Source organism: Canis aureus, chromosome 12 (assembly GCF_053574225.1).
Source record: "Canis aureus isolate CA01 chromosome 12, VMU_Caureus_v.1.0, whole genome shotgun sequence".
Taxonomy (NCBI): domain Eukaryota; kingdom Metazoa; phylum Chordata; class Mammalia; order Carnivora; family Canidae; genus Canis; species Canis aureus.
Genome location: NC_135622.1, coordinates 25,918,032 through 25,944,952, shown reverse-complemented (window position 1 = coordinate 25,944,952; position 26,921 = coordinate 25,918,032). Strand labels below are relative to the sequence as shown.

The window sequence follows — 26,921 nt, the reverse complement described above, 5'->3', positions numbered from 1 at the left end:
ACCCTGAGGTTATCCCCAAAGAGCTTCCCTCCATGGCTGAGTTGAAGTTTTTGTCTCCAAATAGCCCTTCTTAAAGTTTAGGGTTTCTACCCTAGAGACCCTGAAGCTTGGACTGCTATAATAAAAGTACCATAAACGGGGTGCTTAAACAACAAGAACTTATTTCTCACAGTTCTGGAGGCTGGGAAGTCCAAGATTGAGGTGCCAGCCCATTTGGTTCCTGGTGAGGGCTCTCTTCTTGGTTTGCACTGGCCACCTTGTCATTGTGCCCTCACAATCTGGAAAGAAAGAGGGAGCATGGTCTCTGGTGTCTCTTCGTATTAATTCCATATGATGACCTCATGTAACTAACTATCTCCTAGAGATCCCATCTCCAAATACCATCACATTGAGGGTTTGTACTTCAACATATTAATTTGGGGGGAACACAATTCAGCCCACAGCAACCTAATCTGTGAAATACTAGCACTTACTAACACAACCTGAATTAGTGGATCAATTTAGTCAAATGTCACTATGGAGAGTAGAGCAGAGGATCCTGAGAGAATGGACACAAGGCAGGTCAGTTTTGCCTTTTAATAGATAAGAGGAGAATAGGAGAAGCCTGGACATTATCAGGGAGGGGGAAATGAAATAGGTTATGGTAGGTGGAGAGTCCTGATATGGTGGTGATTATTATTTCTGGCTTCTTGCTTGGACCATATGATAGGATTGTACTTCTTAGCTCCTCCGTGGTAAGGTAGAAGTATATGAGTTGGTCTGTTCAAGGAGATATGAGCTCAATGGTCACCAGTGTGAGATTCTTTAGAGTACTCTTTCCTGAGCAATATTCCAGTGGTGGCTGTTTTGTCAGCCTCACTCCCAGAGAAAGACACATGGAGCAGAGCCCCCAGCCAACCTGTAATTGTCATATAGTGACCAGTGAGAAGTAAATTTGTGTGACTAGCCATGGAGAGTTTTGAGTTGTTAGATACTGTGGCAAAATCTAACCTCTCTTGATGTACATCTGGATCCATAAAAGGGTAGGAGGCTGCTCTAGGTGTCCTAGTGGAAGGAGGCAATAGGGGCTGTATCATGCTCAGTAGTTGAGCGCCACTGGAATCACATCATTCAGGCATACAACTTAGTCCTGCTGACTCAGTCTTCAGGATATGGGGCCATTCTCAGTGATGCTAGTGAATTCCTTAGGCTCTGTTCTTCTTTTATGAAAAGGACCAGAATTCAAGATTTCCATACAGCACTTGCCATTTCCTTTATTTCCTGTTCCAAACACCTGAGGGAGTATCACCATGGCCACTGCTAATGGTGACCCTGGAGACCATGAGCATCCTACCAAAAATGCTGCCTCCCTGGCTCCCTGCTCATTCATCCATATGCCAAAGCAGATTTGGGCTCTGTCTGAAGAGGTCAAGGATGCCCTTTCTTCCCTCTTAGTACCACACAATCTTTACCTTGGTCCCAAAGCAGTCCAGCTGTGTCTAGTGTCCCACATTAAATAGTCTCATTAAATCAGGCCCTTTCTCTTGTCCCACCCATCCCTCAGATCCTGGAAGGAACATTCTTTCCCTCACAAAACCAAAACTAGACTCCACCATCATCACCACAGCAAGAGGCAACTTCTCAAGGAGAGTGTCTTACATTCATTCACAGTCAAATATCATTTACCCACACCCATGCCTTAAAATAAAAGATGTATAGAGAGATGGAGAGAAGGGTAGATACTTCCCACAGTTACAGGGTATAAAGGCACACTATTTCACATTCCTAGCCAGCATATGGATCCTAAAAGCCTCGATCCATATGACAGTAGTGCCTGCATCTTTCCCAAGAATAGTGTGTGCACACTTGATACACCTTTAGGAAATGTAAAAGTCTATCTTGGTCTTTTATCAAGTCAAAGAAACAATGAAACAATATGTCCCAAAGGTTTGTTTATTCAATACATGTTAATAGAGTTCATACTAATTGATGGGTGCTTAGGTTCCATTGCAGAGAAAAACCAACCAGGAGCCCTGCCTTTGTGTGGTTTCCATTCTAGAATAGAGCTCTAGAGACAGACAACTTCTTGCACATATTAAATGGTAGTTCATTCTTCCGCCCACATTTGTGTTTTCCCTTCCAAATTCCAGATATGTTTTTTAGCTTAGAGTTTTTTTTTGTTTTTATTTTTTTTGAGATTCATGCATGTAGTAGCATGTATCAATAGTTTGGCCCTTCTTAGTACTAAATAGTATTCCACTGCATGAATCCACCACATTTTGTTTACCCATTCACCTGTTGATGACCATTTGAGTTGTTTACTTTTTTAGCTGTTACAAATAATGCTGATACAAGCATTTGTGTACAAGTCTTCTGTGATCATATATTTTTATCTCTCTTAGTAGCATTGTTGGGCCACACAGTAAGTATATATTTCTTTTTTGTAAAGATGTGTATTTTTCATACTTATGCATGTTGTGTATATATTTCATTTTATGAGAAATTACCAGCCTGTTTTCCAAAGTGTTATATCATTCTGCATTCCCATCAATGATGTATAAGAGTACCAGTTGTTCCTCATGCTTGTTTGCCTTGATATGATCAGTCTGTTAAAATCTAGCCATTCTCCAGCAGCCCGGGTGGCTCAGCGGTTTAGCGCCACCTTCAGCCCAGGGTGTGATCTTGGAGACCCGGGATCAAGTCCCAAGTCGGACTCCCTGCATGGAGCCTGCTTCTCCCTCTGCCTGTGTCTCTGCCTCTCTCTCTCTCTCTCTGTGTGTATGTGTGTCTCTCATGAATAAATAAATAAAATCTTTTAAAAAATTTTAGCCATTCTCATTGGTGGGAATATCCAATTATGGTTATAAGGCACCGAGGCATTGTTTTAAGTACTTCATTAACCTACTTATCACAACAACCTTATGAAATATGTGCTATTATTATTATGATTATGATTATCCCCATTTTACATATGGGGAGACAGAGGCACAGAAAGGTAAAATAGTTTTCCCAGGGTCACGACATACCTAGTAAGCGGCAGAGCCAGAATTAAAAGCAGGCACTCTTAAGGTCAGACTCTTAATCTTTTCTGCTGCACTAACCTACCCAAGAAGTTCTTGGTCTCTACCATGGGTGGTCCTTCATAAGAAGGCCTGGAAACAGCAGCCAGTCACCTGAAGAAAAGAAGTGTTGCCTAAGATAAAGCTTTATAGCCTAAAGGTATATGTCTGAAGAGCCACACAACAGGAAACAGAAGAAACTGCCCCTACCAGCCCACATGTGGGGGTTGGGCCAGAATAAGGGTCAAGAGCCTCTGGTCTCAATCTCTTGCCTTTCCCTGCTGAGCCCTGCCAAAGGGCAACATGGCAGCTCTGCCTTCAACAGATAGTATAGTATAGTATAGTACAGTATAGTATAGTATATCCTCCATCCACCCCCCTCTGCTGTTTGAATCCTGTTGGTGCCTGGGGAAGGGCCCTGTCTGACTCAGTAACAGTTACAGAGATCTGGGGTATGACAGAGGAAAGATTATCCTACTGCTTTGAATGCTTTCTGGAAACATGTGGAGTATAAATTATAAATGAACACATGTGCTATTCCTATAAGGGAATAGGGAACAGCCAAAAAAAGATAAAACCTGTAGCACCTGGGTGACTCAGTCGGTCAAGCATCTGCCTTTAGTTCAGGTCATGATCTCAGGGTCCTGGAATGAAGCCCTGCATTGAGCTCTGCACTCAGTTGGGAGTCTGCCTGTCCCTCTCCCTCTGTCCCTTCCCATAAGTCTGTCTGTCTCTCTCTCTCAAATAAATAAATAAAATCTTAAAAAAAAGAAAAACAAAACAAAATTCGACAAGTTTCCAGCATATCTACCTCTGATTCTATGATACTCAAGGAATAGGACAGAGCATTGGCTCCTGGACTTTTGAATTTCAAATACCAGCGAGGCTTAAAAAAACCCAAAAACCCAAACTGAAAGGAGTGACATAAGTTTAGTAGCTTTTTACTTTGCCAAGAAAGACATTAATAAAACAACAATCACTAATCACTATCACCATTATGTTATAAAAGAAAGGACATATTAATCACCCCCAAAGGTTTCTAGAAAGGTTGATCTCTGAATAAAAGATGGTCTTTTAAATAGGATACATTAGCTTTATGGAAAATTCACTACATCTTCCTGATTTTTCTTAATGAAAATGCTATCACTGCCAGGTGCTTGTTCTCAAGATCTACTAGTGAAGTAGAAAGTCCATGGTCTGAAGAAATCAGAGAGATAAGTTCAAATCCCAACTCTGTTACTCTGTCTGGAACTTTACATAGCATTCCGGTTAGCTGTCTATTGCTGTATAACAAACTATCCCAAAACTTAGTGGCAAAAAACAACCATTATTTTATTACACTTATATATTCTGTGAGTCAGGAATTTAGACAGGGCACAGGATGGCTTACCTCTGCTCCATTACATACAGAAACTCAGCTGGGAAGACTCAAATTGCTGAGGTGATCTAATAACTAGGGGCTAGAATCATCTGGAGGCTTCTTCACCCACATCTCTGGTGACTGGGCTGGGATGACTTGAAGGACTGCCAATTGGAGCACCTACATATGGCCTCTTCATGTGACTTGGGCTTCCTCACAGCATGGTGACTTCACGGTAGTCACACTTCTTTTATGAGGCCAGTACCTCTGTGCCCCAAGAATGAGTAGTAGTAAAGCAAAAAACACATGGACTTTTATGACCTGGACTTGGAAGTCATATGGTATCATTTCCTCTGTAAAATATTGGTCAAATCATTCACATCATCACTCAAATCCAACAGGATGGGATACAGACCTCACTTCTTGATGATAGACATGCCAAATCATTTGTAAGTAGTTTTTGAAACCACCTCATGGAAGTTACTGCATTTAATTTTCATAACAACATAAGTTATATATCATTATCCCCATTTTATAGATGAAAAAAAAAATGAAGATCATAAGAGCCAAGAAACTCACCCCAAACTGGTAAAGTACTGAAGTAATATCTGATTCCCTGACCTTTCTTGTTCTCATGGCCTCTCAACCTGAACCTTTAACCAATAGACACACTCTTTCACCTAGCAGGTAAAGGAGCTGTTGGTGCCCAACATTGCTTAAAGAAAGGCCAGAGACCTACCTTTAGTCTTGGTTGATCTATTTCCATAAATTGGCTTCCCAGGCTCCCAGCTCTGCCTCCCATTCTTGGGCTCCAATGCAGCTCTTTGGGCTTGGTATTGGGTTTTGCCCCTCTGAGTTTTAACTAACTGTTTGCCTTCAGACACTTTGTCCTGACTTGTCCATCTACCTTCAGTAGGTTGGTGCATGGGATTGACCCACTTTTCTGGGTCACCCACTTATGCTGGCCTGGCCTGTAACCAGGGGATTTGAATAATTGAGACATTCAATAGCCATGACACAGGTATGATTAGAGTTAGCAGTGACTTCTGGGCCATTCTTCATGGAGATCCCTGAGAAGGTGGACTGGCCTGGGACCCAAGGCCTTAGAGTCGGGATAATACATTTATTTCTCAAGACTTGCCTGCAAGTGCCAGAAGCCCACCCTGTGCCCAAAATGAGATTTGTGGTAAGGATGCTTACATAACATATGAAGGGCAGGGATAAATCTGGACTCAAAGCTCTAGAACCAAGGTTTTAAATGATGCAGACATTTCTTCCTTACTCTTGTTTCTATATGTCAGGTTAAATTCCTCCTAATTCTGATGGTTTTCTTCCATGCAAAGAGAAAAATGAGGAGAGTAGTTCCTGATGCATCATTTGTCAGAGCAGGATTATTACATTTCCCTTATTCCAGCTTGAAAAATCTCAAGGAAATGTTCTGATTGGCCTGTCTTCAGTCAAGTATCCACCTCTGGACCAATCAGCTATAACCAGAGAGGAGGGCTCAACAGCCCAGAGTTGACCTCTTGGACCCTACTCTCCCATATTTGACTATTTCCCCATGAGTCAGATAGCCACCTATGTGCTGTGTGCTTCATTATTATATGACTAAAATCTGTGGGTGTCCTTAGGCACAGACCGCTGATCTTGACTTATAATATCAGGCTGAGCACTAAAGAAATGTTGACCATTTCTCAATTCATACTACAGTCATCTTCTTCGTGTCCAGGGCTCCTAGATACAACCTCAGAAAAGTGTAAATGGAATGTGAATGTAGTTAGTGACCCTATGGTCTGCATCTTACATAGGCCTCTGTTCTACTCAGTCATTTCAGCAGAAATCCATTAATAGAGTGGAGAAAAAGTCCCACAGTTGTTTTTGGTGTGATAGAGACAGCTCCATCTATTGGCTGCTTTGAGATATTCCCACTTTCTAATCCACTAGAAAGAGACTCCAAATTGTCTGAAGTGCCTTGTGAATGTGTTGCACACATTCACAAGGGTGACCTGTAAGCAACTATTTTGTTGTTGTGGCTGCCTCATTCTCTGAGCTCAGTATCAAGGAGGGTCCATATGCTAGATAGTGCTGAACTTGCTACAGTCTCCTGGACCCAAGTGGGTCCATATTTTCCCTGTTAGAACATGATGACAAAGGCTAGTATTGACTCTGAGGGTAACTGAGGCACATTCAAGACTGAGCTCTTTATATACTCAGTCAGGATACTGGGAAGATGAGATGTGGGTCAAGTAGGCCAGGTGGATTTCAGGGATGTCTCAGCCAGACTAGGGCTCAGGATTAAGTTTGTTTCGCCTTTCCTTTCCCACCACACTCCTGCGATTGCCCCTGTGGTCAGTGCTTTGATGTGGGTCTTTTTAGGTATATCTAAGAATCCCATTGTTGGAAACCATTGACATCTCCTTTGGCATCACTCCCTTTTTATACATCTTTCTTCCATTTCCCTTTCTTTCTTTCTTTCTTTCTTTCTTTCTTTCTTTCTTTCTTTCTTTCTTTCTTTCCTTTCATCTCTTTCTTCCTTCCTTCCTTCCCTTCTTTTTCTTCTTCTTCTTCTTCTTCTTCTTCTTCTTCTTCTTCTTCTTCTTCTTCTTCATGCTCACCCAAGCCATTTAATTTTCCCTTCTTCCTTTCCCTCCTAACCTCCTTCCTTCATTTCTTCTGTCTAAAGGTGCCAGTAGCTCTTAAAGAATTTACTTTAATGTAGTAGGTTTTTTGAACTTGGAGGTGTGAATTGACAGATAAGAGTGGGGTTGTTATCTCAAGAAAATTTCAGAATTGCCATTGGGTGAGGAAGTTGACAGGAGCTAAGCTATGTAACACATGGGTGATTCAAATGCTCTAGAGTGGGCTCCAGGAGAGGCTGGAGGTGAGAAGACTGGCAATAACAGAGCTTCTTTGGGGAAGCAGGGAGAGTTTTTAGAACATAAATTATTAAGACTGCCATAATGTGGGTTAAGGTACCTGACTGTTAAAGCTGAGGCCACTGGCAGTGTGTGCTGAGGTGTATCCTACAGTTCTCTTAGCATTGTGTCAGAGATTTGGATATAAGTACAGAGATAGTGATTGTTGGGGTTTGAACTATGTTCCCCAAAAGATGTTTTTGAAGTTCTAACCTTCAGTTCCTAAGAATGTGACCTGATTTGAAAATAAGGTCTTTGCAGATATAATTAGTTAAGTTAAAATGAGATCATACTAGATCAGAGTGGGCCTTAAATTCAATAACTGGTTTCCTTGTAAGAAGGCCATATGAAGACAGTCATAAAGGGAAGATGATCACATAAAGATAGAAGAAGAAATTGGAATGATACAGTGACAAGCCAAGAAATAGCAGAGACTGCCAGCAACCATCAGAAGCTAGGAAGAGGTAAGGGAGGATTGTGCCCTGTAAAGAAGGTATATGGCCTTGCAAATACCCTGGTTTTGGACTTTCAGGTTCCATAACTGTGAGAGAGTAAAACTTTGTTGTTTTAGGCCATCTAGTCTGTGGTAATTTGTTATGGCAGTTCAAGCAAACTAATATAGTAATCTTATTAATCGTGTAGATGAGACATTGTTGGTTGCCCACCCAAATGCCAGTTCACCATTTTTTCTAACTATCCTAACTCCAATTTTGTTTAATATCGGAGAGCAAGGTACTCAAGGAAGATGGCCAAACTCTGGAGAAAAAGATCATGAATGAGTCAAAGCAGAGTACATTCATTCCCCTTTTGCCAGGGACTGGATGGAGTGACCAGTTGGCCCTGTTCTGGCCTCTGAAATATAAGGGGAATTCAGGGTCGGCAGGGTTCCTTCTATGAAATATTTCCTCCTTATTAAAGATGTGAGAAACCTCTATACTTTCTTTCCTGCCTTTGGGCATGTTTGCATGAGGGCATATTACTTGATGCTGCTTGTAGCCCTCTCCTAGCCATGAGAGAAAGCCAAGTGTATTGCAGAGAAGCTGACCTAAGGCTCTCATGTCAATGAGCTGTTAAATCCCTAATCTCTGCTGTACTTCTTGTTATGTGAGAAAAATGAACTCCTATTGTTTGGTTGGGTGTTCTATTTGCAGTTGAAAACAAACTAATAGATACCCTAGGAATAATAGTTAACACCACTGATAACAGGATTAAAAATAATTTGATTTGACTGGAACACTTGCCCCAAATAAAAAAAGACAAAATAGAACAAAGATATAGTTTCTGCATTAGCGATAAAGATTAATTGTTGTATTAGCATAAAATAAAAATGAATACATATGTTAAAAATTACATTTATCAGAGATATAATAGATTTAAAAGGCAACTGGTAGAGTGGGAAAATTCTAGCATATATGACAGACAAGAGGTTGGTATCCTTATACAAATAACTTTTACAAATGAGTAAGAAAATGGCAAAAGCACTCCAATAGAAAAATGGCCAGGAATAAGAAAAGGCAATTCTCAAAAGAAGAAACATAAATAGCTGACTAATAGATAAAATTCAATCTCACTGTCCACACTAGGGAATGCAAATTAAATACAATAAAACATTCAGGGGCATATTCAAGCCTAAAACTTAAAGAATTTGGGTCCTTAAAACTATACATGCAAAATTAAGTATGAATGTGAATTATAAATAAAGCTACAATGAACAAGTCTTTATATGGGCACATGTATGCAGTACTCTTGGCTGAATAAAAAGTGGAATCTCTGAGTCATATATAAAGTACATGTTTAACTTTAAGAGAAACTACCAAATCATTCTGGAAAAACCATTTGACATTCTCACTGTCAGTGTATGAGAGTTCTAGTTTTTCCACATCCTCATCAGAAGTGGGTATGGACAGTATTTAATTTTAGTCATTGTTGTAGATGGGTAGTGGTATCTCATTGTGGTTTCAAGTTGTATTTCCCTAATGATCTTAAGCATATTTTCATGTCTTTGTTTTTCCTTTTTCTGTCATTTGTATATTTTCTTTGGTGAATGTCTCTTCAATATTATATATATTTGAAGATCTTGGCCAATTCCATCATTTTTGTCATTTCTTGGTCTGTTCTAATGATCTTTTTTTTCCCTGCTAATTAGTCATGTTTTTTCTTTTTCTTTTTTTTTTTTTTTAAGATTTTATTTGTTTATCTGAGAGAGTGAGAGAGAGCACAAGCAATGGGTGGGGGATGAGCCAGGAGCCTGATGTGGGGCTGGATCCCAGGACCCTGAGATCATGACCTGAGCCCAAGGCAGACGCTTAACCAACTGAGCCACCTAAGTGCCCCAGTCATGTTCTTTTTCAAGCCTGATAATTTTGTTTGTATGTTGGGCATTATACATTTTACTGTACTGAGTATTGGATTTTTCTATTTTTCTCTAGTGTTGAACTCTGTTTTTCTGGGGAACAGTTAAGTTACTTGGATAAATTTGATATTTTTGCTTTTGCTTTTAAGCTGTGTTAGGGAAGATCCAGATCAGTTTTTAGTCTAGAGCTAATTTTCTCCCAATACCAAGTTCCCTTTTGAGAGCTCTAGCCAGTGCTTCATGTATTAAGAGGTCTCTCCATTTTGGCTTGTATGAAGATAAAATATTCCCAGCTCTGTGTGAGCTCCAGGAATTGTTTGGCACACTGTTTTCTGGTGGTTCTTCACCTGGCCTCCTGAAATTTCACCCGTGTGTGATCTATTTTCAACTTTAAAAATCCTGGGGAAGTGACGTCTGGGTGGCTCAGTGGTTGAGCATCTGCCTTTGGCTCAGGTAGTGATCCCAGGGTCCTGGGATCCAGTCCTGCATCAGGCTCCCCGCAGAGAGCCTGCTTCTCCCTCTGCCTGTGTCTCTGCCTCTCTCTGTGTGTCTCTCATGAATAAATAAATAAAATCTTTTTAAAAAATCCTGAGGGAGAACTTTGGACCAGCTTACATTCAGTGATCACCCATGAGCCAATCATAGTAGTAAGGACATGTGAGAAAATGATGCTTTTTAAGACTGGAGCATGGGAAAAATCATTTTTCAATACAAAAAGGAGAGGTCTTCTCAGAAGAAAGGGCAAGGGTGTGGGGCAAAGACAGAGAATAAGCATCCATTATAGCAGCTGTTCATGTGAAAAAGTACATAAAGTGAAACGACTGATAAGGCTGTAAGAGTTCCAACGTTGAGAAGGCTGTGTCCATTCCCTGGCCTCGTGTTTTCCGGGGCAAGGACAAACTGGAGGGAGTCTAAGGTGGAGAGATATAGTACGTGTTAACAGTTGCCCTGAGATAGAACGAAGTAAAAATGCAACTTTCTTCTTTCTCTAATCTTTTCCCTTCTCTGCCTGTTGAAATTTGCTGCGTGGAACATTTTTTCCCAAACCTTGACTGAAATCTCAGGTTTGTCCCATTACTTTTCTGGTGTTCTTCAGACAATAGAGGGATCTCCAGATATTTTAACACCGTGAATGGTCTCATTTCATGAATTAAACTGTCCAGTTCTGGGTAATAGTAAAATTCCATTCATAGGAGAATTCCATTTATAGGAACAGAGGACATGCTCCAGGGGAGAAACAATATGCAGAAAGATTCTTCTGTTTTTCCATCAAAAGGACATCTTTGAGCCATAGTATTCCACTCCCCAAGATTGCTAATAGTATATTCTGACCTCTCCAGGGAGTGGCGATAGGGGGCAGAAGGGCATGGATGGAAGGAGGTGGGTCTCAGGAAGAGATTGCTTAGTACTGTTCTGATCTACCTAGTAGGTATTCTCCAAGCTTTTTCTTGTGGGGTATTATTTTAACGGTGTTACCTTGGGTAAGGCATCACAAAGCTAGACACAGATCAAGAGAGAAACTAGAAAGTTTTAAGTTTTGTTACACTCACAGTTACCTGAACAGAACACAGCATGCCTTTAGGGCCTCACAGGGCCAACACGGGAGTAGGTTACAAGGCAGAGGGAGAGAGAGAGGAACAGTGGCTTCTGCAGGAAGGAAAGAGCAAGGAAGAACAAGCAGGTTTAGCATTGGCTTATTTGAATAATTTCAGTGGGCTCTAGGGCAAGTTGCTGTCTAGGGTTGTCTGGTACCTGACCCTGGAGCGATTAAGTCTAAAGTGTGAGAGCCTGATAAGGAGGTGGTTGGGGGGGATGTGGGCTTAATTGGCTGCCCAAGAAGGGGAACTGACCAGCTTTTAGCCAGGGCCTCAAAACTGGGTCAAGACAGCACTAAACAACAATAACTAAACTAAGCTAAATTACAAGTATTTTATGGTCCTTTGGAGACCCGTTGTCATAGATGTCTCACCTCTGTCCCCTTATTGTGGGCAAGGTCTTTCTTCTTCCTGTATCTGTTCCTGCCTCTCTCTCTCTCTCTCTCTCTCTCTCTCTCACACACACACACACATTGCTAGTACATTTCCAGCCTCCTGTCAAGGCCTGAGGTCTCCTTGCCTCTGCAAGGAAGCAAGCCATGTTGGGCAGGGCTCCTTTAAAGAAAGCTTCAAGCTAGCTCCTCTCCGGTGCCTCTCACATCTGACATTGAATTACACACGACATGAGCGTCAGTAAGGGGGAATAGTGCTCTGGGAGAGTACCATGGAGGGGGGTGAGGGAGCCGAGGCAGAACAGACCAACAGTGGACAAAGGTTTTCTTAGCACAAGGGAATAATGTATCGGAACTTACATAATAAAGGCCAGAATCAGGGTGAGGAAGGTGAGGCATTTGTCACAGGGGCAAAATTTAAGGGGGTACCATCAAATGCAGTTATCAAGATAAAAAATACTTAATGCAAAAAAAAAATACTTAATGCAATTAAAAAATATATGTTAGGATGTGTGTATAGTATACACATTTTCCCTTTTGCTTAAGGCACCAAACTGGCTCAGCAGGGCAGTGGTGTTATGCCCTAGGAGCTTTTAGGTTCCTCCTGGCCGGATTGTACCCCTGAACCAATTCCACACAGAAATGCTGGAGCAGCCCCCTCGGAAAGGCCTTCCTCAGGAGATAAGCTTTTATCTGAGCCTTGAAGAAGGAGGTGAGGCATGGAGTGTATGACCCGGAGAGACGGAACGGCTCACATGTAAATCCAAAATGCCTGAGTTGGAAAGAGCAAGACGGCTAATTGGGGAAGGGTGGTGGCAATGAGTTTGCAGGCAGGCAGGCAGGCAGGCAGGGACCGGATCCTGCAGAAACCCTTTAGTCTTTTAACTAGGAGGGGCGCGTGGCCCAGATTTGTTTCTTAGGTAGATAATGCCCTGCGGGCGACAGATTGGAGGGGTCAGGTCTGGATACAGGTGAGTCCCTTAGGGGGCGGGCCACGGGGTCCAAGTGAGGGATGACTGCACCCCAACCCGAGCAGGTGGGGGAGACGAACACATCTCCGCGGGCCAGGGCCGGGCCTCGGTTTCCCCACCGCGGCACCGAGGGTGGGGCGGCCCCCGGGTCTCCGCCTCAGGGCTCCACGGAGCAGCGGGTGCACCAGCGCGCGCGGAGGCACCGCCCGAAGGCGGCCTCGGGCTGGGGCGACGCGGCCGGGGCGGGTCCCGCTGGAGCCCGACCGCCTCGCCGCCCAATCGCCGCGGGCCCGCCGAGCCCCGGGGGGCTGGGGCCGCCGCCGCCGCCGCCGCCGCCGCCGCCGCCGCCGGAACGTGCCGCGGCTGCGCTGACGCGCGAGCGCCGGGCAGGGCGGCGGGCGCGCTCAGTCTGCTGGCGGCGGCGGCCGTGCGCGGACGGACGTGCCCGGAGCGCCGCAGCCGCCCGCGCCGCCCGCAGCCGAGCCGCGCCGCGCTGCCCCGGCCGCGCCCGCCCGCGCGCCCGCCATGGTGTCATGGATCATCTCCAGGCTGGTGGTGTAAGTGCCCTTCCCCGCGCCCCTTCCCTCCCCTCCCTCCCTCTCCGCCCCTCGCCCCGGGCTGCGCGCGCCCCGGCAGCGCCCGGCCGGGCTCGCTCCGGCTATTAATACCCGGCGGCCGCTAAATTTAGCAGGTACAGTAGCGGCCGAGGACGCCTGCCGGCGGCTGCGTGCGGGGCCCGGGCGGGGCGGCGGGGGCCGGGCGCTCGCGGGCCGCTTTGTTCCCCGGGGTGGGGGCGGCTTGCAAGGGCCCCGAATGGGCGCGCCGCGCCGCGCAGCCACGCGCCTCCTATGGGAGCCCCGCAGGCGGGGGTCTCGCGCCCTCGCGCCGCCGCCACGGCCACGCTTTGTCAGGTGCGAGCGGGCGAGCCGGGCCGAGCCTGGGGCGCCGCCCGCAGGGGTCAGCGCGGGGAGGGCGAGAGCCGAAGGCGGGGCTCCTAGTGGCCTCGAAAGAATATACCCCTCATTTTAGGTGTCTCGGACTGACAGCGGCTGCAGGCGGCTAGGACACAGCGGGACGGGTCTGCACCGCGGGGGGACACCTCGCGGCCCCCGTGTCGGATTCCTTTGGCGGGGGCTTGAGAGAGAGATCGGGGTGGGCATCTCCAGGAATTCACGGGAAATTTCGAAGTGACAGCCGGCCACCGGGGGGTGGGGTGGGGTGGGGGTGGCGATGACACCTCCCAGGCCTTGTCGGAGAGCGCACAGTCATCTGGGGTGAGGCCTGCGTGAAGTCATGGGGGTGGGGGGGGTGGGGGGGCACCTTGCTCTGTCAAGCCCCAGAGCTGAGTAGACATTTGAAGAGCTCCTTCCCTCGTGGATTCATTTCTCTTTGGAGATGCGCGAGGCTGTTGTAGTTCCTCTCCTTCCCTGACCGTGTTTGCCTGAGTCAGGACACGTTTGCCACCTGCTCAGGGGAGCTGGGGCTGAAATTGGCCTGGAGGGGAAGGTGGGAGGTGCAGCTCGGGCTTTTTCTTTGTCTGGGAAAGAGGGGCTTCGGGACTCCGGTTGATTGTGCGCTATCACTCCCAACGTCGTGAAACATCTCCCATCTCCTACCCTTCTCTACTGATTTCCAAAGAAGCAGCCAGAAGCAGCCTTCTGAAGTCATTCTCAGCGTTCTATCCCGGCCACCATTCTGGGCTTTCTTCCCAAAGCCAGAAGGCCAGAGTGGATGTGCCTCTTGGACCCCCCCCCCCCCCCCCCCAGTCATCCATTCCATGCAGGCCTCTCCACAGCTGTTGCGGACTGCTGGAGCTTGGTGCTGTACCTCGAGGTGGCATGTTAAATATTTAGAAGATTTCTGAGGGCAGAGCTGACATGAATAATACAGGGAAGCGACTGGAACGCCTTGCCCCACCTCGTGCCTTACCAAGGCCTGTCTTGCCTTCAGGGTGGTATTTTTTCTCCTGAACTAATGTGTGATCTTCCTATTTGGCAGTGGCTTGTTGGGGGGGGGGGCGGGGGGGAGGCAGGGAAGGGCAGGGTGTGGCCAGAGACTTTCATGGGCCTGGCTGGAGAGCTCATTTTCTTTAGGTCCTACTGGGCTGGGGCTGGCCCACCGGAGAGTGAAGGCTTCCAGTCTGGGGTCCATGTGACCATCTTTAATTTTATTAGCATTCCCCCTCCTCTACTACACAAGGTAGCTGAGGGAGAGGTAGAGAAAAGACGTATATATTTGGAAGGGGTCTTGGTGTTGCTGTTACTTTCTAAAACCACACTCCCCAGAAGTGAAGCTTCAGAGTACTGAAATGACCATGAGAACTGCCATGTCATCCAGGACCCTCTGCCCCAAGGGAGAATTTGTGGGATTCGGGGTTGTTATTTCCATGGTCAACTCCACCTATCCCTGATCACTGTCTCTATAGAAACCCAACATGGAAGTGTCAGTTGTCAGTTATTAAAACCAATTTAATAAGCAGTACCAGTTTCACATAAATAATAACCTCATTATAGGAAATTCAGGAAGTATAGGTAAATAGATTGAAAATCATCCACATTATTACCGCACAGAGATAGCTAACGGTAATTTTGAAAAGTATGTTCTTCAAGATGTTTTTTCCAATGCATATATGCACATATATTTATAATTTAATGAATTTATTGATTCAGCCCAAATTTCCACATACCTCTTAGCAAGGAGTAGGAATATCAAATTTAGAATCAGAAAACCCTTGGTTCAGATCTGTTGGGCGATCAGATTCCAGCTCACAAGAGATCCTAGTTCAAGAACTAGTTAACCTCATGTTGCTGTTGCAGAGATTTCAGGAACACGTGATACATAAATTGCCGAGCATCTTCTGCTCTCCCCATCCCCGCCCCAGGTTAGGGAACTAAGGGAGGGTGCAGTAAGAGCTCTGGAAGAGGCTCTTAATCTACTCCTGTGTTTTGCAAACTGGCTTCCCCGAGGGTCACCCAGCCTGATCAATAAGGAGTAACTCCCTTTTGTTTGGTTTGTATATTCGGGTTCGAAATAAAAAATAATTTGGAAAATACATGGGTTTTAGCATTAATAAAAACTACTCATAAATTCTCCCTTCTCATCTGTAACACTGCAAGAGAGAATATGCCTTGCCCAAGGACACAAGGTAAGCTTGTGAAGAAAACAGGCTCTGGATTTTTGGTCCAATGCCCTTTCCACCCCTGCCTGCCCTTAACAGTTGTCTGAAATTGATCTCTTTCAAGCTCCCAAGACCTCTGCTATGGCATCCTGTGATTTTGTTCACCAGTCCCGTTTCCTATAAGAAACTTTTTCAAGGCTATGTAAGCCTCTGTGACATCAAAGAACATTTAAGGAAGACCTATCACTGTGTTCTGAGGATGGAGAGGGAGTGTCTTCCTTCCACCCAGAGGCCTCAGAACAATCTGATGGCATCCAGGCAGATGGTCCTTGTAGATATCTGTCCTGCCATTGACTCTGAGTGTTTCTAGGACAGTAACCATGGCTTATTTCCCTCTCTGACCCCTCGCCCCCTCCCAAACCTCTTTTTTGAAGTACCTGGTATTTGAGTACACTCAGTAAAGGCTGGTTATGTGGAAGGAGATCAAGGCCTTGGGATAAGCAGGGGAGCCAGCCAGTATTATCTCCTAGGAATGCTGGTTAATGGGCATCAGGACAGGCTTGTGCCCAAAGTTCTTAGAGTGAGGACCGATTTGAGATGCTGCTTTTGTGCTAGTTGTCTTTCTCCTAACTCTATTGACTCAGCCTAGGAAGAGGTAAAGAAGAACTAATCAGTGTAGTGTCAAGGTTGGCCTTGTTAGAACCTAGTTGATATCTGCATGGAACACAGGAGTTCTTTTATGCCTGGCTTGCTTGCCTACTTTACAATATTTTCTTTTCTTTACAAAGAACTCAAGTTGGGGATCCCTGGGTGGCTCAGAGGTTTAGTGCCTGCCTTCGGCCCAGGGCGTGATCCTAGAGTCCCAGGATCGAGTCCCACATCAGGCTCCCTGCATGGAGCCTGCTTCTCTCTCTGCCTGTGTCTCTGCCTCTCTCTCTCTCTCTCTCTCTGTCTCTGTCTCTAATGAGTAAATAAATAAATCTAAAAAAAAAAAACAAAAACAAAAAAAACCTCAAAACAAACCCCAAAGAACTCAAGTCTTAGGCATCAATGACTTTTAAACTGGGGAGAGAGTATGTTTATGTGCCCTGGAGGATTCACACAGAGATTGCTCATGGCCTTCTTGGGAGAATGCACTATCTTGAAGCATTTATTCCAAGGAGCAGGGATTGCTTCATTGTCTTTGGACAGAATTTTGGCTAAGGTCCAGAATGTTGGCTAAATAAATCCAGAGCTTCTTCCCCTTTGGTTATTAGACCCAAACTCCAATTACTGTGTGGGGGAAAAGAGAGTTCTAATTTAAAATTTTTTTCAAATAACTAAAAGCTGTACAGAAGAAACCCTTATTTCCACATTGCACATGTTTAACAAAAATGTTAGTTTTTAGAAGGTCCAGTCTGATATTTAAGACAGTCTTAGTTTAATGGCTGTAGATCTGGCTATGTCCCAGTATTGTGATTTGGAGCATGAAGTCTATTTGTCCCGGTGAAGGATGTACAAATAGAGAAGACTGGAAGGAATGTGAGTTGTCCTCAAGATATTCTCCAACTGTTGCAAAACAAATGGAAATAAATGAAAAGGATCCTTAAACATAGGCTTGCATTTCTTTGAGGGTTGCTTTTAAAAAACGGAATGCAGAAAAAATCCCATTAATTGGAGGTTCAGATCGGTTGAAGATTTATTTCCTGGCACTCTGGGATGGTATAGGGTAGGAGCTGGGTAAATCTTTCAATTGTATGAGGGGAAATATTGAACTGGAAGTCAGAGGATTTGGGATCTAGTCCCAGCACTGGGCTAACCCACTGTTACAGTCCTAAGGGCACCTGCCCCCACCATAGAGCCCTGCCCCTGGTCTGTGAGACAAGGCTGTTGACCAGCATCACCTAGGGGGGTCCTGGCACAACTCTAGACCTCTTGGTTGTCCCCTTCTCCCCCAGCTGGCCCGCATGCACCATGTTTATTTATAAACAAGAGGAATATCCTCAAGGAAGTGAAAAATACCAGCTTTGATTTCACTGCTGCTCTGCTGCCTTGTTCTTTATTAATCCTGCCTGCCTGCTGGGAAGTCACTTCTGTGTACTTTTCCCAACCGTGTCTTCTTTGAAGGTTAGCTGACTAGTGAAGGTCTTACCTGGTTATTACTGGCTCAGTTTTCCTCTTCCTTTTCAAGTGAGCTACCTTTTTTGGAGGATGTATTATTTGGAGGAGGCAGAGCCCTGGGAAGAATGACAAAAGAGGGAGTCAGGCCCTCAGTGGTCACCTAGTGAGGCTGTTGTTTTGTAGTGTGTGTGTGTGTGTGTGTGTGTGTGTGTGTGTGTTCCAAGGAGGTTCCAGAGGCTGGGAGGATAGGAAGACAATAGTCACAGTATATGGCACATTTGGATTTTCATTGTCAGAGATGAGCCATGCCCATGCCCAACTGGTTACCAGGATTCTTGGTGTCTGTGAGAATTTTTCCAAGGATGAAGCCCAGGGGATTTGCATTTGGACTATGAGGGTGTTTTCCTCTCACTTCTGGGCCTTGGGTGGATTGGCCCTGATGGATTGGGAGATGGATAGTTCTGTATGTTTGTTTTGAAATTTTAGAAGCACATTGTTTTCCTTTAGAGTTTTTCTTTAGTTGCACCCAGGGGCTTTTCTGGGATTATAGAAAAAAAAAAAAGAAATATTGATAAAGAACCAAGTATTTGGCACCCAGTAGGGATGTCTAAAGGAATGTTGACAGGTTATCTGATACAGGCTTTCAAGTATGGCACATGTACCTAGACCAGGGATTGCAAGTGAGTTTCATCTCATGATTGATAGGAAGTTGCCTGGGACACTATCTTGATAAGTACGACTCTGGGTTGGACTCCATGTGAAAGGGGTCCCATGAATGTTTCATGCAGGGAAGAGGATAATGGGAGCACACCTGTTGGTTCAGTATTTGCTCTCCTAGACCTAACCCATTCCGGATCGGAGAACCCCACCATCAGAATTTTATACACCTCCCTCAATTAGCGGACAGAAAGCTGCATTCTTTACCTAAGTTAACACCTCCTCTCATGCCCCCCAGCATCCCACCTACAGTAGGACTTGTTAGTCACCTGGCAATTCTAAGCCAAAGGTGCCTCCTTCTTGCCAGGATAGGGGCAGTCCAGCCTCGTGGCTCTCTCGTCTGCCTCTTTCCTCTAAGGACCATCACTCCTGTACCTACATTTTCCCTTTTTCAATTTGTATTTCACTAATCATAGCTTAGTTAAATTCGACCTTGGGCTTCTCTGGTGTGGTTACGCATTCACATCCTTTCTACCTCCTTGTAGGGTCTATGGATGATACTCCGAGCTTCAAAATGAATTTCCCTTGCCTTCTTGGCAACGTACCCCATCCCACTTCCCTCCACTCAGCCGCAGGATTGTGCATGTGAGTGGGCCCAGCTACACATTTCCCTGGGCACAGAGATTGATCCAGAGCTGGGTATGTGATCTAAAGTGAGCCATCATATCCTTCCCCAGGGCTTGTTGATTTTGGAGCTAAAAGAAAGCAGCCTTGCCTATAAGGTCCAGAGCTGTTAAGATGTGAAGTTGGGGCTGTTGGCAGTTAAATTCCCTGGCACATGGAGAAGGCCTGTAGGCAAAAGGGGAGAATATGGCAATGCAGAGGTAAATGGAGATGAGCTTTGGTTTGTGCATTTACTTCTCCTTAAGGATCACATGTGTTTCTTTGTCTCCCTCACAGCTCTTCATGTGTAGAGTGAGTTAGGACCTTGCTACTCAAAGAGTAATCTGTGTACCAGCAACATTGGCACCACTGGGAACTAGTTAGGAATGCAGAATCCCAGGCCCCACAACAGCTAGTCAATCTGCATTTCAGCAAGATTCCCATGGAGCTTGAGAAGCGCTGAGTCAGATATCATCATCTCCCCTGTGAAATGAAGAGAAATTGACTTGTCTAAGGTTCCTGTCATTGGCTGTAGAATCAGAAATGAGCCATTTGTGCTGAACTGGTTCATCCTTCCTGGTGCTAAGAGGTCACAACCCTGACTTTTTATGTGTTCTGAATGGCATTACTGGATTCCTCCAACCCAGTGCCCAACCATGAACCTTTTACAGATGGGCTGCCCAGTTGTGACCTGTGTAAAATTTAGTTTTGCCCTACTTGGGGTTTAGATTGCCAAGACAACGTCTGTCAGACATAGTGTTATGCTGAGAAGATCATGCTACTCAGAGGAGAGTGGGATACAGCCTACCTTGAGAAAGAGGTATGGTAAAATACAATCAGCTGATGGTGGGGACTTACAGTGGGTTTTCAGGAACATGCAGGGGCTTTTTCTCCTTATGAGAAAAAAAATCACTGGTCCCCATGTGTCCCTTTTGAGGAAGTTGAAAGAATCCAGAGAAATCTGTAACCTCTTCAGCCAGGCCCTGTGTGCTGTAGAATCCAGTTTTATCAGGGAGTCCTCTTGGCTCTATCTTCAGAATATTCCCCCATTCAACTGACTCCTAACTCCACTGCCACCATCATGTTCCAACCCCATTATTGCTCTCTCAGACTATTTCAGAACTATCCTAATTGTTTTTCCTGTTTCTACTGCTGTCCCTCCAATGATTTGTTTAAAATATAAGAAAGGTCATAGCTTTCCCTTGCTGTTTAAAAGTTGTCCAAAGAACATGAATTCGCACTCCAAAATTACAAAACACTTTAGGTAAAAAACAACTTTAAGCAAGATTTATATACCACCAGGAGCAGGCTTAGCCCTCTAGATATAAATAAATAAGTAATACAATATATTACTTTTATGTATTATTTATCTACAGTAACTATTACTTAGAGTCCTTAGAATAAGTCTAAGTGAAAAGATGAAGAATTGAAAATACAAGGAAACAACAGATCTTGGGGCTGAGTGGGGAGAAGAATGGGCCCATTGGAAAAGAAGCAGTTCTAAAAGTAGAAAATAAAGGATTGAAATAAAAACTCAATGGAGCTTAAAATGAGAGATCTTAGGGGTAGAATGCATTTTAGTTATATTAGGCTCTTGTTTGATTGAGAAAGAAGACAGGACCAGAGGGGTTAGGTCATTTATCAAGGTCAGTAGCCTGATTGGCTAGACCAAGACTTGAGGCCAGGTCTTAGTTTTTCAAAGTGCTTAGTTTTTTTTTTTTTTTTTTTTTTTTTTTTTCAAAGTGCTTAGTTTTAATTGTTGACAGGGATTGAACTAGGACTAGTGGTGACTAGAAGAAAAACTTTCGACTTGAGAGAAGGACAGGATTTCTAGTAATTGGTGCTAATGTGAGATAGTGAGTTCTTTTTGGCTTCCAACCCTAAGAACTTCCAACTCAAAAACTATGATTTTAATATTTCCCCTTACAGTGTTAGAGGAAGAGAGATAAGAGTTATTGGAAAGATTCTCTTTTTCAGTGGGTAGGCCTTGAATGAGATTGACTGATTCATTCATTGATTCACTGACTATTGACCATTTGCTTTGTGCCAAGCACTACTCTGGGTACCAGGAATATAAAGATGAATGTATTTCATTTCCATCTTTGAGAAGTTGATAATGTCGCATAGCCAGTCATTGGGAAACTTGGATTTGGATTCAGTTGTCCCTCCTTCCCAGCCAGTGCTCTTTCCACCTCGGAGGTGTTTTGTGGGCATATGTGAATGAATTTTCTGGCTTTGTTTGGGAATTATAGTGAGCAGCCCTTTGAGCAGAAAAAGTGGTGCATCTGATATGTGAAGGCATTGAACCACTGCTGCATCTGTCTGACTGAGGAACACTGTGGCATCCAGAGTTGAGAGAGGAGAGGCAGATGAGAGGGTGCACTGAGTGAAAATGGTCTGGGACAAACAGATGGGTGAGGTTGAGCATCCTCACCCACGATATTAGTCTATAATTGCTGCTGTAAGAGCTGTAAACTTGGTGGCTTAAAACAGCATAAATAAGTCTCTGATAGTTTTGGAGGCCTGAATTCTGAAATGAGTCTTTTGGCACTAAAATCCAGATGTTGGCAGGACTTCTAGAAGCTCCAGGGGAAAATCCATTCCTTGCTTCTTTCAGCTTCTGGTGGCTGTTGGCATTCTTTGTGACCACATCACTCCACTCTCTGCTTCTGTCATTGCTTTGCCTTCTCTCTGTCTTCGTACCCCCTACAAGGACCCTTGTGATTACATTTAGAGCCCACTTGGGCAATCCAGGATACTCTCCCCATCTCAAAATCCTTAACTTAACCACACTTGCAATGTCTCGTTTGCCTTATAAGGTCACATTCATAGGTTCCAGGGACTAAGCTCTGGATATTCTTTGGGTGAGAGGATTGGTCATTTTTCAGCCTCCCATAGCTTCTGGTTCTGCTGCAGAAAGGTCCTAAGCTGAAGAAAGTTCATCTAAAAACAGGCTAAAGAAAGGTGAACACTGTGGTGTTCTAATATCTTATTTCGTCTCAATTTACAGACTTTTCTTGATTTGGTAAAACTCAACAAAAAAAACTGCAAATAAATGGTGAGGGTATAATGGATAATGACACAATAAACACTCCTTTACTCATTGCCTGTTCAAGAAATAGAACATTACCTTCATTGTATCAGTACACCGCCACTGTTGATGGACATTAGGTTTCTTTCTAGATTTTTGTTTTTCTCTTTCATTCTTGCAAAGAACTCTGCAATGAACTTTCTCTCTTTCTTTTTTTGCAATGAGCTTTCTGGTATGTGTTTCCAGGTACACCTGTTTCTTTAGGAACAGAATAGCTGAGGTATAGGATATAGGCTTTTTTCACTTGGCCCAATAAACATAAATTAAGTTTTCTATAGATGTTTAGGTCTATTTCCGGGCTCTTGGTTGTGTCCCATTAACCAATTTGTCTGACCCTGCACCAGGACCACACTGTATTAATTGTCATAACTTTATGAAAATTCTTGATATCTGGCCTGGCAAGGCCCCTCCACATCTTGTTTTTCAGAAAAGGTTTTCCAAAATCGTTTCCTTTCAGCGGTATGTATATAATTTCAGTTGCACCAAGGTTTTACTGTCACTTGATATTGTCACACTTTAGAATTTTTGCCAGTCTGGTGGGTACCAAATGGAATCTCATTATGGTTTTAATTTGCATTTCCCTGAATACTAATGAGATTGAACATCCTTTCATATGTTTATTGCCCATTCATGTTCTCTCTTCTGTGAAGGGCCTGTTCAAGTCTTGCCAAATTTTCTCTTGTCCTTACCATTTTAATTTGTAGGAGTTCTTTAAATATTCTGGACACTAATCCTCTTTCACTTAGGTGAGCCACCCGGACTGCCCCGCTCCTAGCAGTTTCATTGTTTTGCCATTCACATTTAATTTCTTACTCCAGGGCAGCCCAGTGGCCCAGCAGTTTAGTATCTGCCTTCAGCCCAAGGCATGAGCCTGGAGACCTGAGAGTCCCAAGTCGGGCTCCCTGCATGGAGCCTGTTTCTCCCTCTGCCTGTGTCTCTGCCTCTCTCTCTCTCTCTCTCTGTGCCTCTCATGAATAAATAAATAAAATCTTAAGAAAATAATAATAATTTCTTACTCCATCTTGAGTTGATTTTTATGTATGAGGTAAAGTAGAACTCTAGAATTTTTTTTTTTAATAAACAAAATGTTATCCTAGCACCATTTATTATAAAGTTCATCCTTTCTCTTCAGATCTGCAACGCCCAGCCCTGTTATAAATCAAGTTCTCGTAGATGTATAGATTTGTTTCTGGGCCCTTTCTTTTGTTGCATTGAACAGTTTTGGCCCTCCAGCAGTACCGCTGTCTTAATGACCACAGCTTTGTGAAAAGTCTTAATGTCTGGAATGGCAAGACCCCCACCTTCGAGGGTATCTTAGCATTTTCCTCTTTTATATACGTGGTTAGAATTATCTTAGAATTATGTGTTATTAAAAAAAAAAGAATTATTACACACACATATAGACTCACACTCAAAAATCTGTTGGGAGTTTGATTGGAGTACCGTTGAATATATGGGCGAATGGAAAACTGATGTTCTTAAGATAATGAGTGTTCCAATCCATAAACATGGTATCTATCTCTTTACTTAGGTTTTGAATTATTTTCAATAAAATTTTGTGAGCTTTGCTGTTTTGCATGTCACTTGTTAGATTTATTCCCAAGTATCTGATATTTGTTGATGCCAATATATTTAGTATTTTAATAAAATTTTCATCTTGCAGCTACTTGTTAGAAGAATGAAATCTTGCTAAACTGTAGATTCTTTTGGGATTTCCAGATAAATAGTCATGTTATCTGAGAATATAACACAATGTTGTGTCTTTCCAGGAATTAGTACTTTTTTCTCTTCCCCTTACTGCAGTGGTAAAAATCTCTAATTGAAAATGACTAAAAGTAGTGAAGGCAGGCATACTTGCTTTTTTGTTCCTGATTTTAAAAGGAATGCTTCAACAGTTTCCCAAAAAGTACTGTGCTTGCTGTAGGAGTTTCAGAAATAAACTTTATCACCCTAAGATTCTTTCTATTCCTAGTTTTGCTCACAGTTTTTGTAATGAGTGATACTATATTTTCTCTAATGCTTCCATTAAGATAATATATTTTTCTGGCCCTTAATCTGTTAAGTGACTTGTTAATATTTAGTTTAGTTTTTTTTTTTTAAAGTTAGGTTTGTGAGTGGTGTTGGCTATATTGTCCTTGTCTGATTTTGGTGTTAATATTGTGTCAACCTCATAAATGAAGTTGAGGGTGTATCCTCTTTTTCTATACTCTGGAATACCCTATGTAATTTTGGATTTCTTTTTGGAATAATAGGTGGAATGTGCCAGTGAAACCACTGGGGCTGGGTGCTTTTTATGTACGAAGATTTTAAACTAGTTATTTCATTTCTTTAATGGTTATAGATTCTCTCTATTTTCTTGAATCAATTTTAGGTGAGGACTTCATTCATTTAAAATTTTTTTCCAAGTTATTGTTAACATTGCTTCTCCATCCCATTACTTTTGACCTTTCCTTCTAGCACACTTCATTAGACCTAGTTAGATATTCTTACTCTATCCCCATAACTGTTAATTTCTTATTTCTGATTCCCTTTTCTGTTACTGTTGCATTATGAGTAACTTCCTTCATGTCTGCCTCTTCAGCCGTACACTCAGCTGCTGGATATTCATTGATTGTAAAATTTCAGTTATTGTATTTTCAAAATGTTATTTGGTTGTTTCAGAATGGTTTGGACATGTTTCATGGTCTGTTTCTTCCATCTTTTAAATTCAAGTTTATTTCTTTAAACATATTTATTTTATATTCTAAGCCTGATAATTCTGGCATCGAAATTCTTTCTGAAGGTCTAACTCAACTTTTGTTTCTGTTGACTACGTTGTATGAGGTATATTGTATGTTTTCCAATTTAAAATCTATCTTTTTTCTCTTTTTCTTTTCTTCTTTTTCTTTTTCTCTTTTCTTTTCTTTTCTTTTCTTTTCTTTTCTTTTCTTTTTTCTTTTCTTTTCTTTCTTTCTTTTTTCTTTTCTTCCATAAGCTTGTATTCTTTGTCTATAGGAATACTTTGGGGCCTGGGTTAACGGTAGGTTCCTCCAGAGATTTGCATTTGCTTCTGCTGGGTGTCTAGAAGCACTACCAGTATTAGACCCCTAGAAAGTAAATCCTTGAGACTTTTGTATTTGACCACTTGGTTGGTGTAAATTTGGGCTGCAAATGGGTGAGGGCAAGCTGTGGTTACAGATTCCCAGGGGGAAATCCTGTTTTCTCTCCCCCTACTATCAGGAGTAAACAGTGGGCATTTTGCTTCTGTGTACCATCAGACATGGTAGCAGGCCGTCTCTGGTCTACTCTTTCACTGATGGTGTACTTCTTTGGGGTCTGTCTTTGTTTCCCAGGACTGCTGTACCAAAGTACCACAAACTGGATAGCTTAAAACAGCAAAAATGTATTCTTTCACAATTCCGGAGGCTAAAAGTCTGACCTCAATGCAATGTCAGGGTCATGTTGTCACAGGGGGCTCCACAGGAGAATCTGGTTCATGCCTTTCTCTTAGCTTTGGGCAGTTAGTTGTTAGTGGTCCTTGGCCTTCCTCTGCCTCAGTTGTCTCACATGATTTTCTATCTGTGTGTCTCTTTTCTTCTTCTTGTAAGGATACTAGTCATATTACATTAGGGCCCACACTGATGATCTCATTTTAGCTTGATTTCAGATGCAAAAACTATTTCCAAGTAAGGTCTCATACACAGGCACTGGGGTTAGCGCTTCCTTATATCTTCTCCAGGGACACAATTGAATCCATAACAGGGTCCACACTTCATAGAAGGATGTCCTGGGGCAATGTTACTCAAAATGTGATCTGATGGCCCTAGCATCACCTCATCTGGGAATTTATTAGAACCATATATTTTTGGGCCCCTCCAGACCTACTGAATGAAAATACCTGTAGGGCAGGGCCCAGGAATCTGTATATTCATAAGCTCTCCAGGCTTTATTATGCAGGCTGAAGTTTCACAAGCATTGCCCTACAGTTTGTCTGTAATCTATAATCTTTTATAATCTAACACTCAATGCCTTAGTTCAACAAGTGCCCTTAATTTACCTTTCTGGGGCACTCATTTGGCTTGGTGTTTGGCCTATAAGACATCCTTACATTGATATAGTATGTCAGTATGTTTTAATAGATTCTTTAAATTGATTACTTTTTTATTTCTAAAGCTGGGAAACCCGTAGAAAAGTTGAAAGAACAACACAATGAATACCTATGTTAGTTTGACCTTGACATACCCACTCCATCTCTTTCTCCATAAATACACATATTTCCCAATGCTTAACCATCTGAAAATAGGCTGTGGACATCATGCCACTTCATTCCCTAATACTTCAGTGTGTCACTCAAGGACAAGATTATTCTCCTACACTAGTGGTTCTCAAACTTGTTGGTTTCAGGACCCCTTTACACTTAAGAAAACTGGGGAACCCAAAAAACTTTTCTGTGCCTTACATTTTTCAATATTTATCCTATTAAAAACTTCAATAGATACATTTTGAAATATGTATTCATTAATTTTAAAAGAACAATAAAACCCATTACATGTTAAAATAAATAACATATTTTTTACTAGAAATAACTCCATTTTCCAGAACAAAAACAAATGCTGAGAAGAGGGCATTGTACATTTTTGCAAGTCTCTTTCATGTCAAAGTTAATTGCAGTGTGTAAGCGGTAGCCTT

General features: G+C 43.1%; 1 protein-coding gene across 1 annotated transcript in view; it reads left to right on the top strand.

Moving 5' to 3' along the window:
• Positions 1-13,087: 13,087 nt before the first annotated feature.
• REEP1 (receptor accessory protein 1) overlaps positions 13,088-26,921 on the top strand; it is a 100,635-nt gene continuing 86,801 nt past the window's right edge. Inside the window, exon 1 of the mRNA XM_077843181.1 lies at positions 13,088-13,181. Within this exon, the coding sequence (XP_077699307.1) occupies positions 13,150-13,181 (32 nt within the window). The 5' untranslated portion in view covers positions 13,088-13,149. The remainder of the gene's footprint in view (positions 13,182-26,921) is intronic.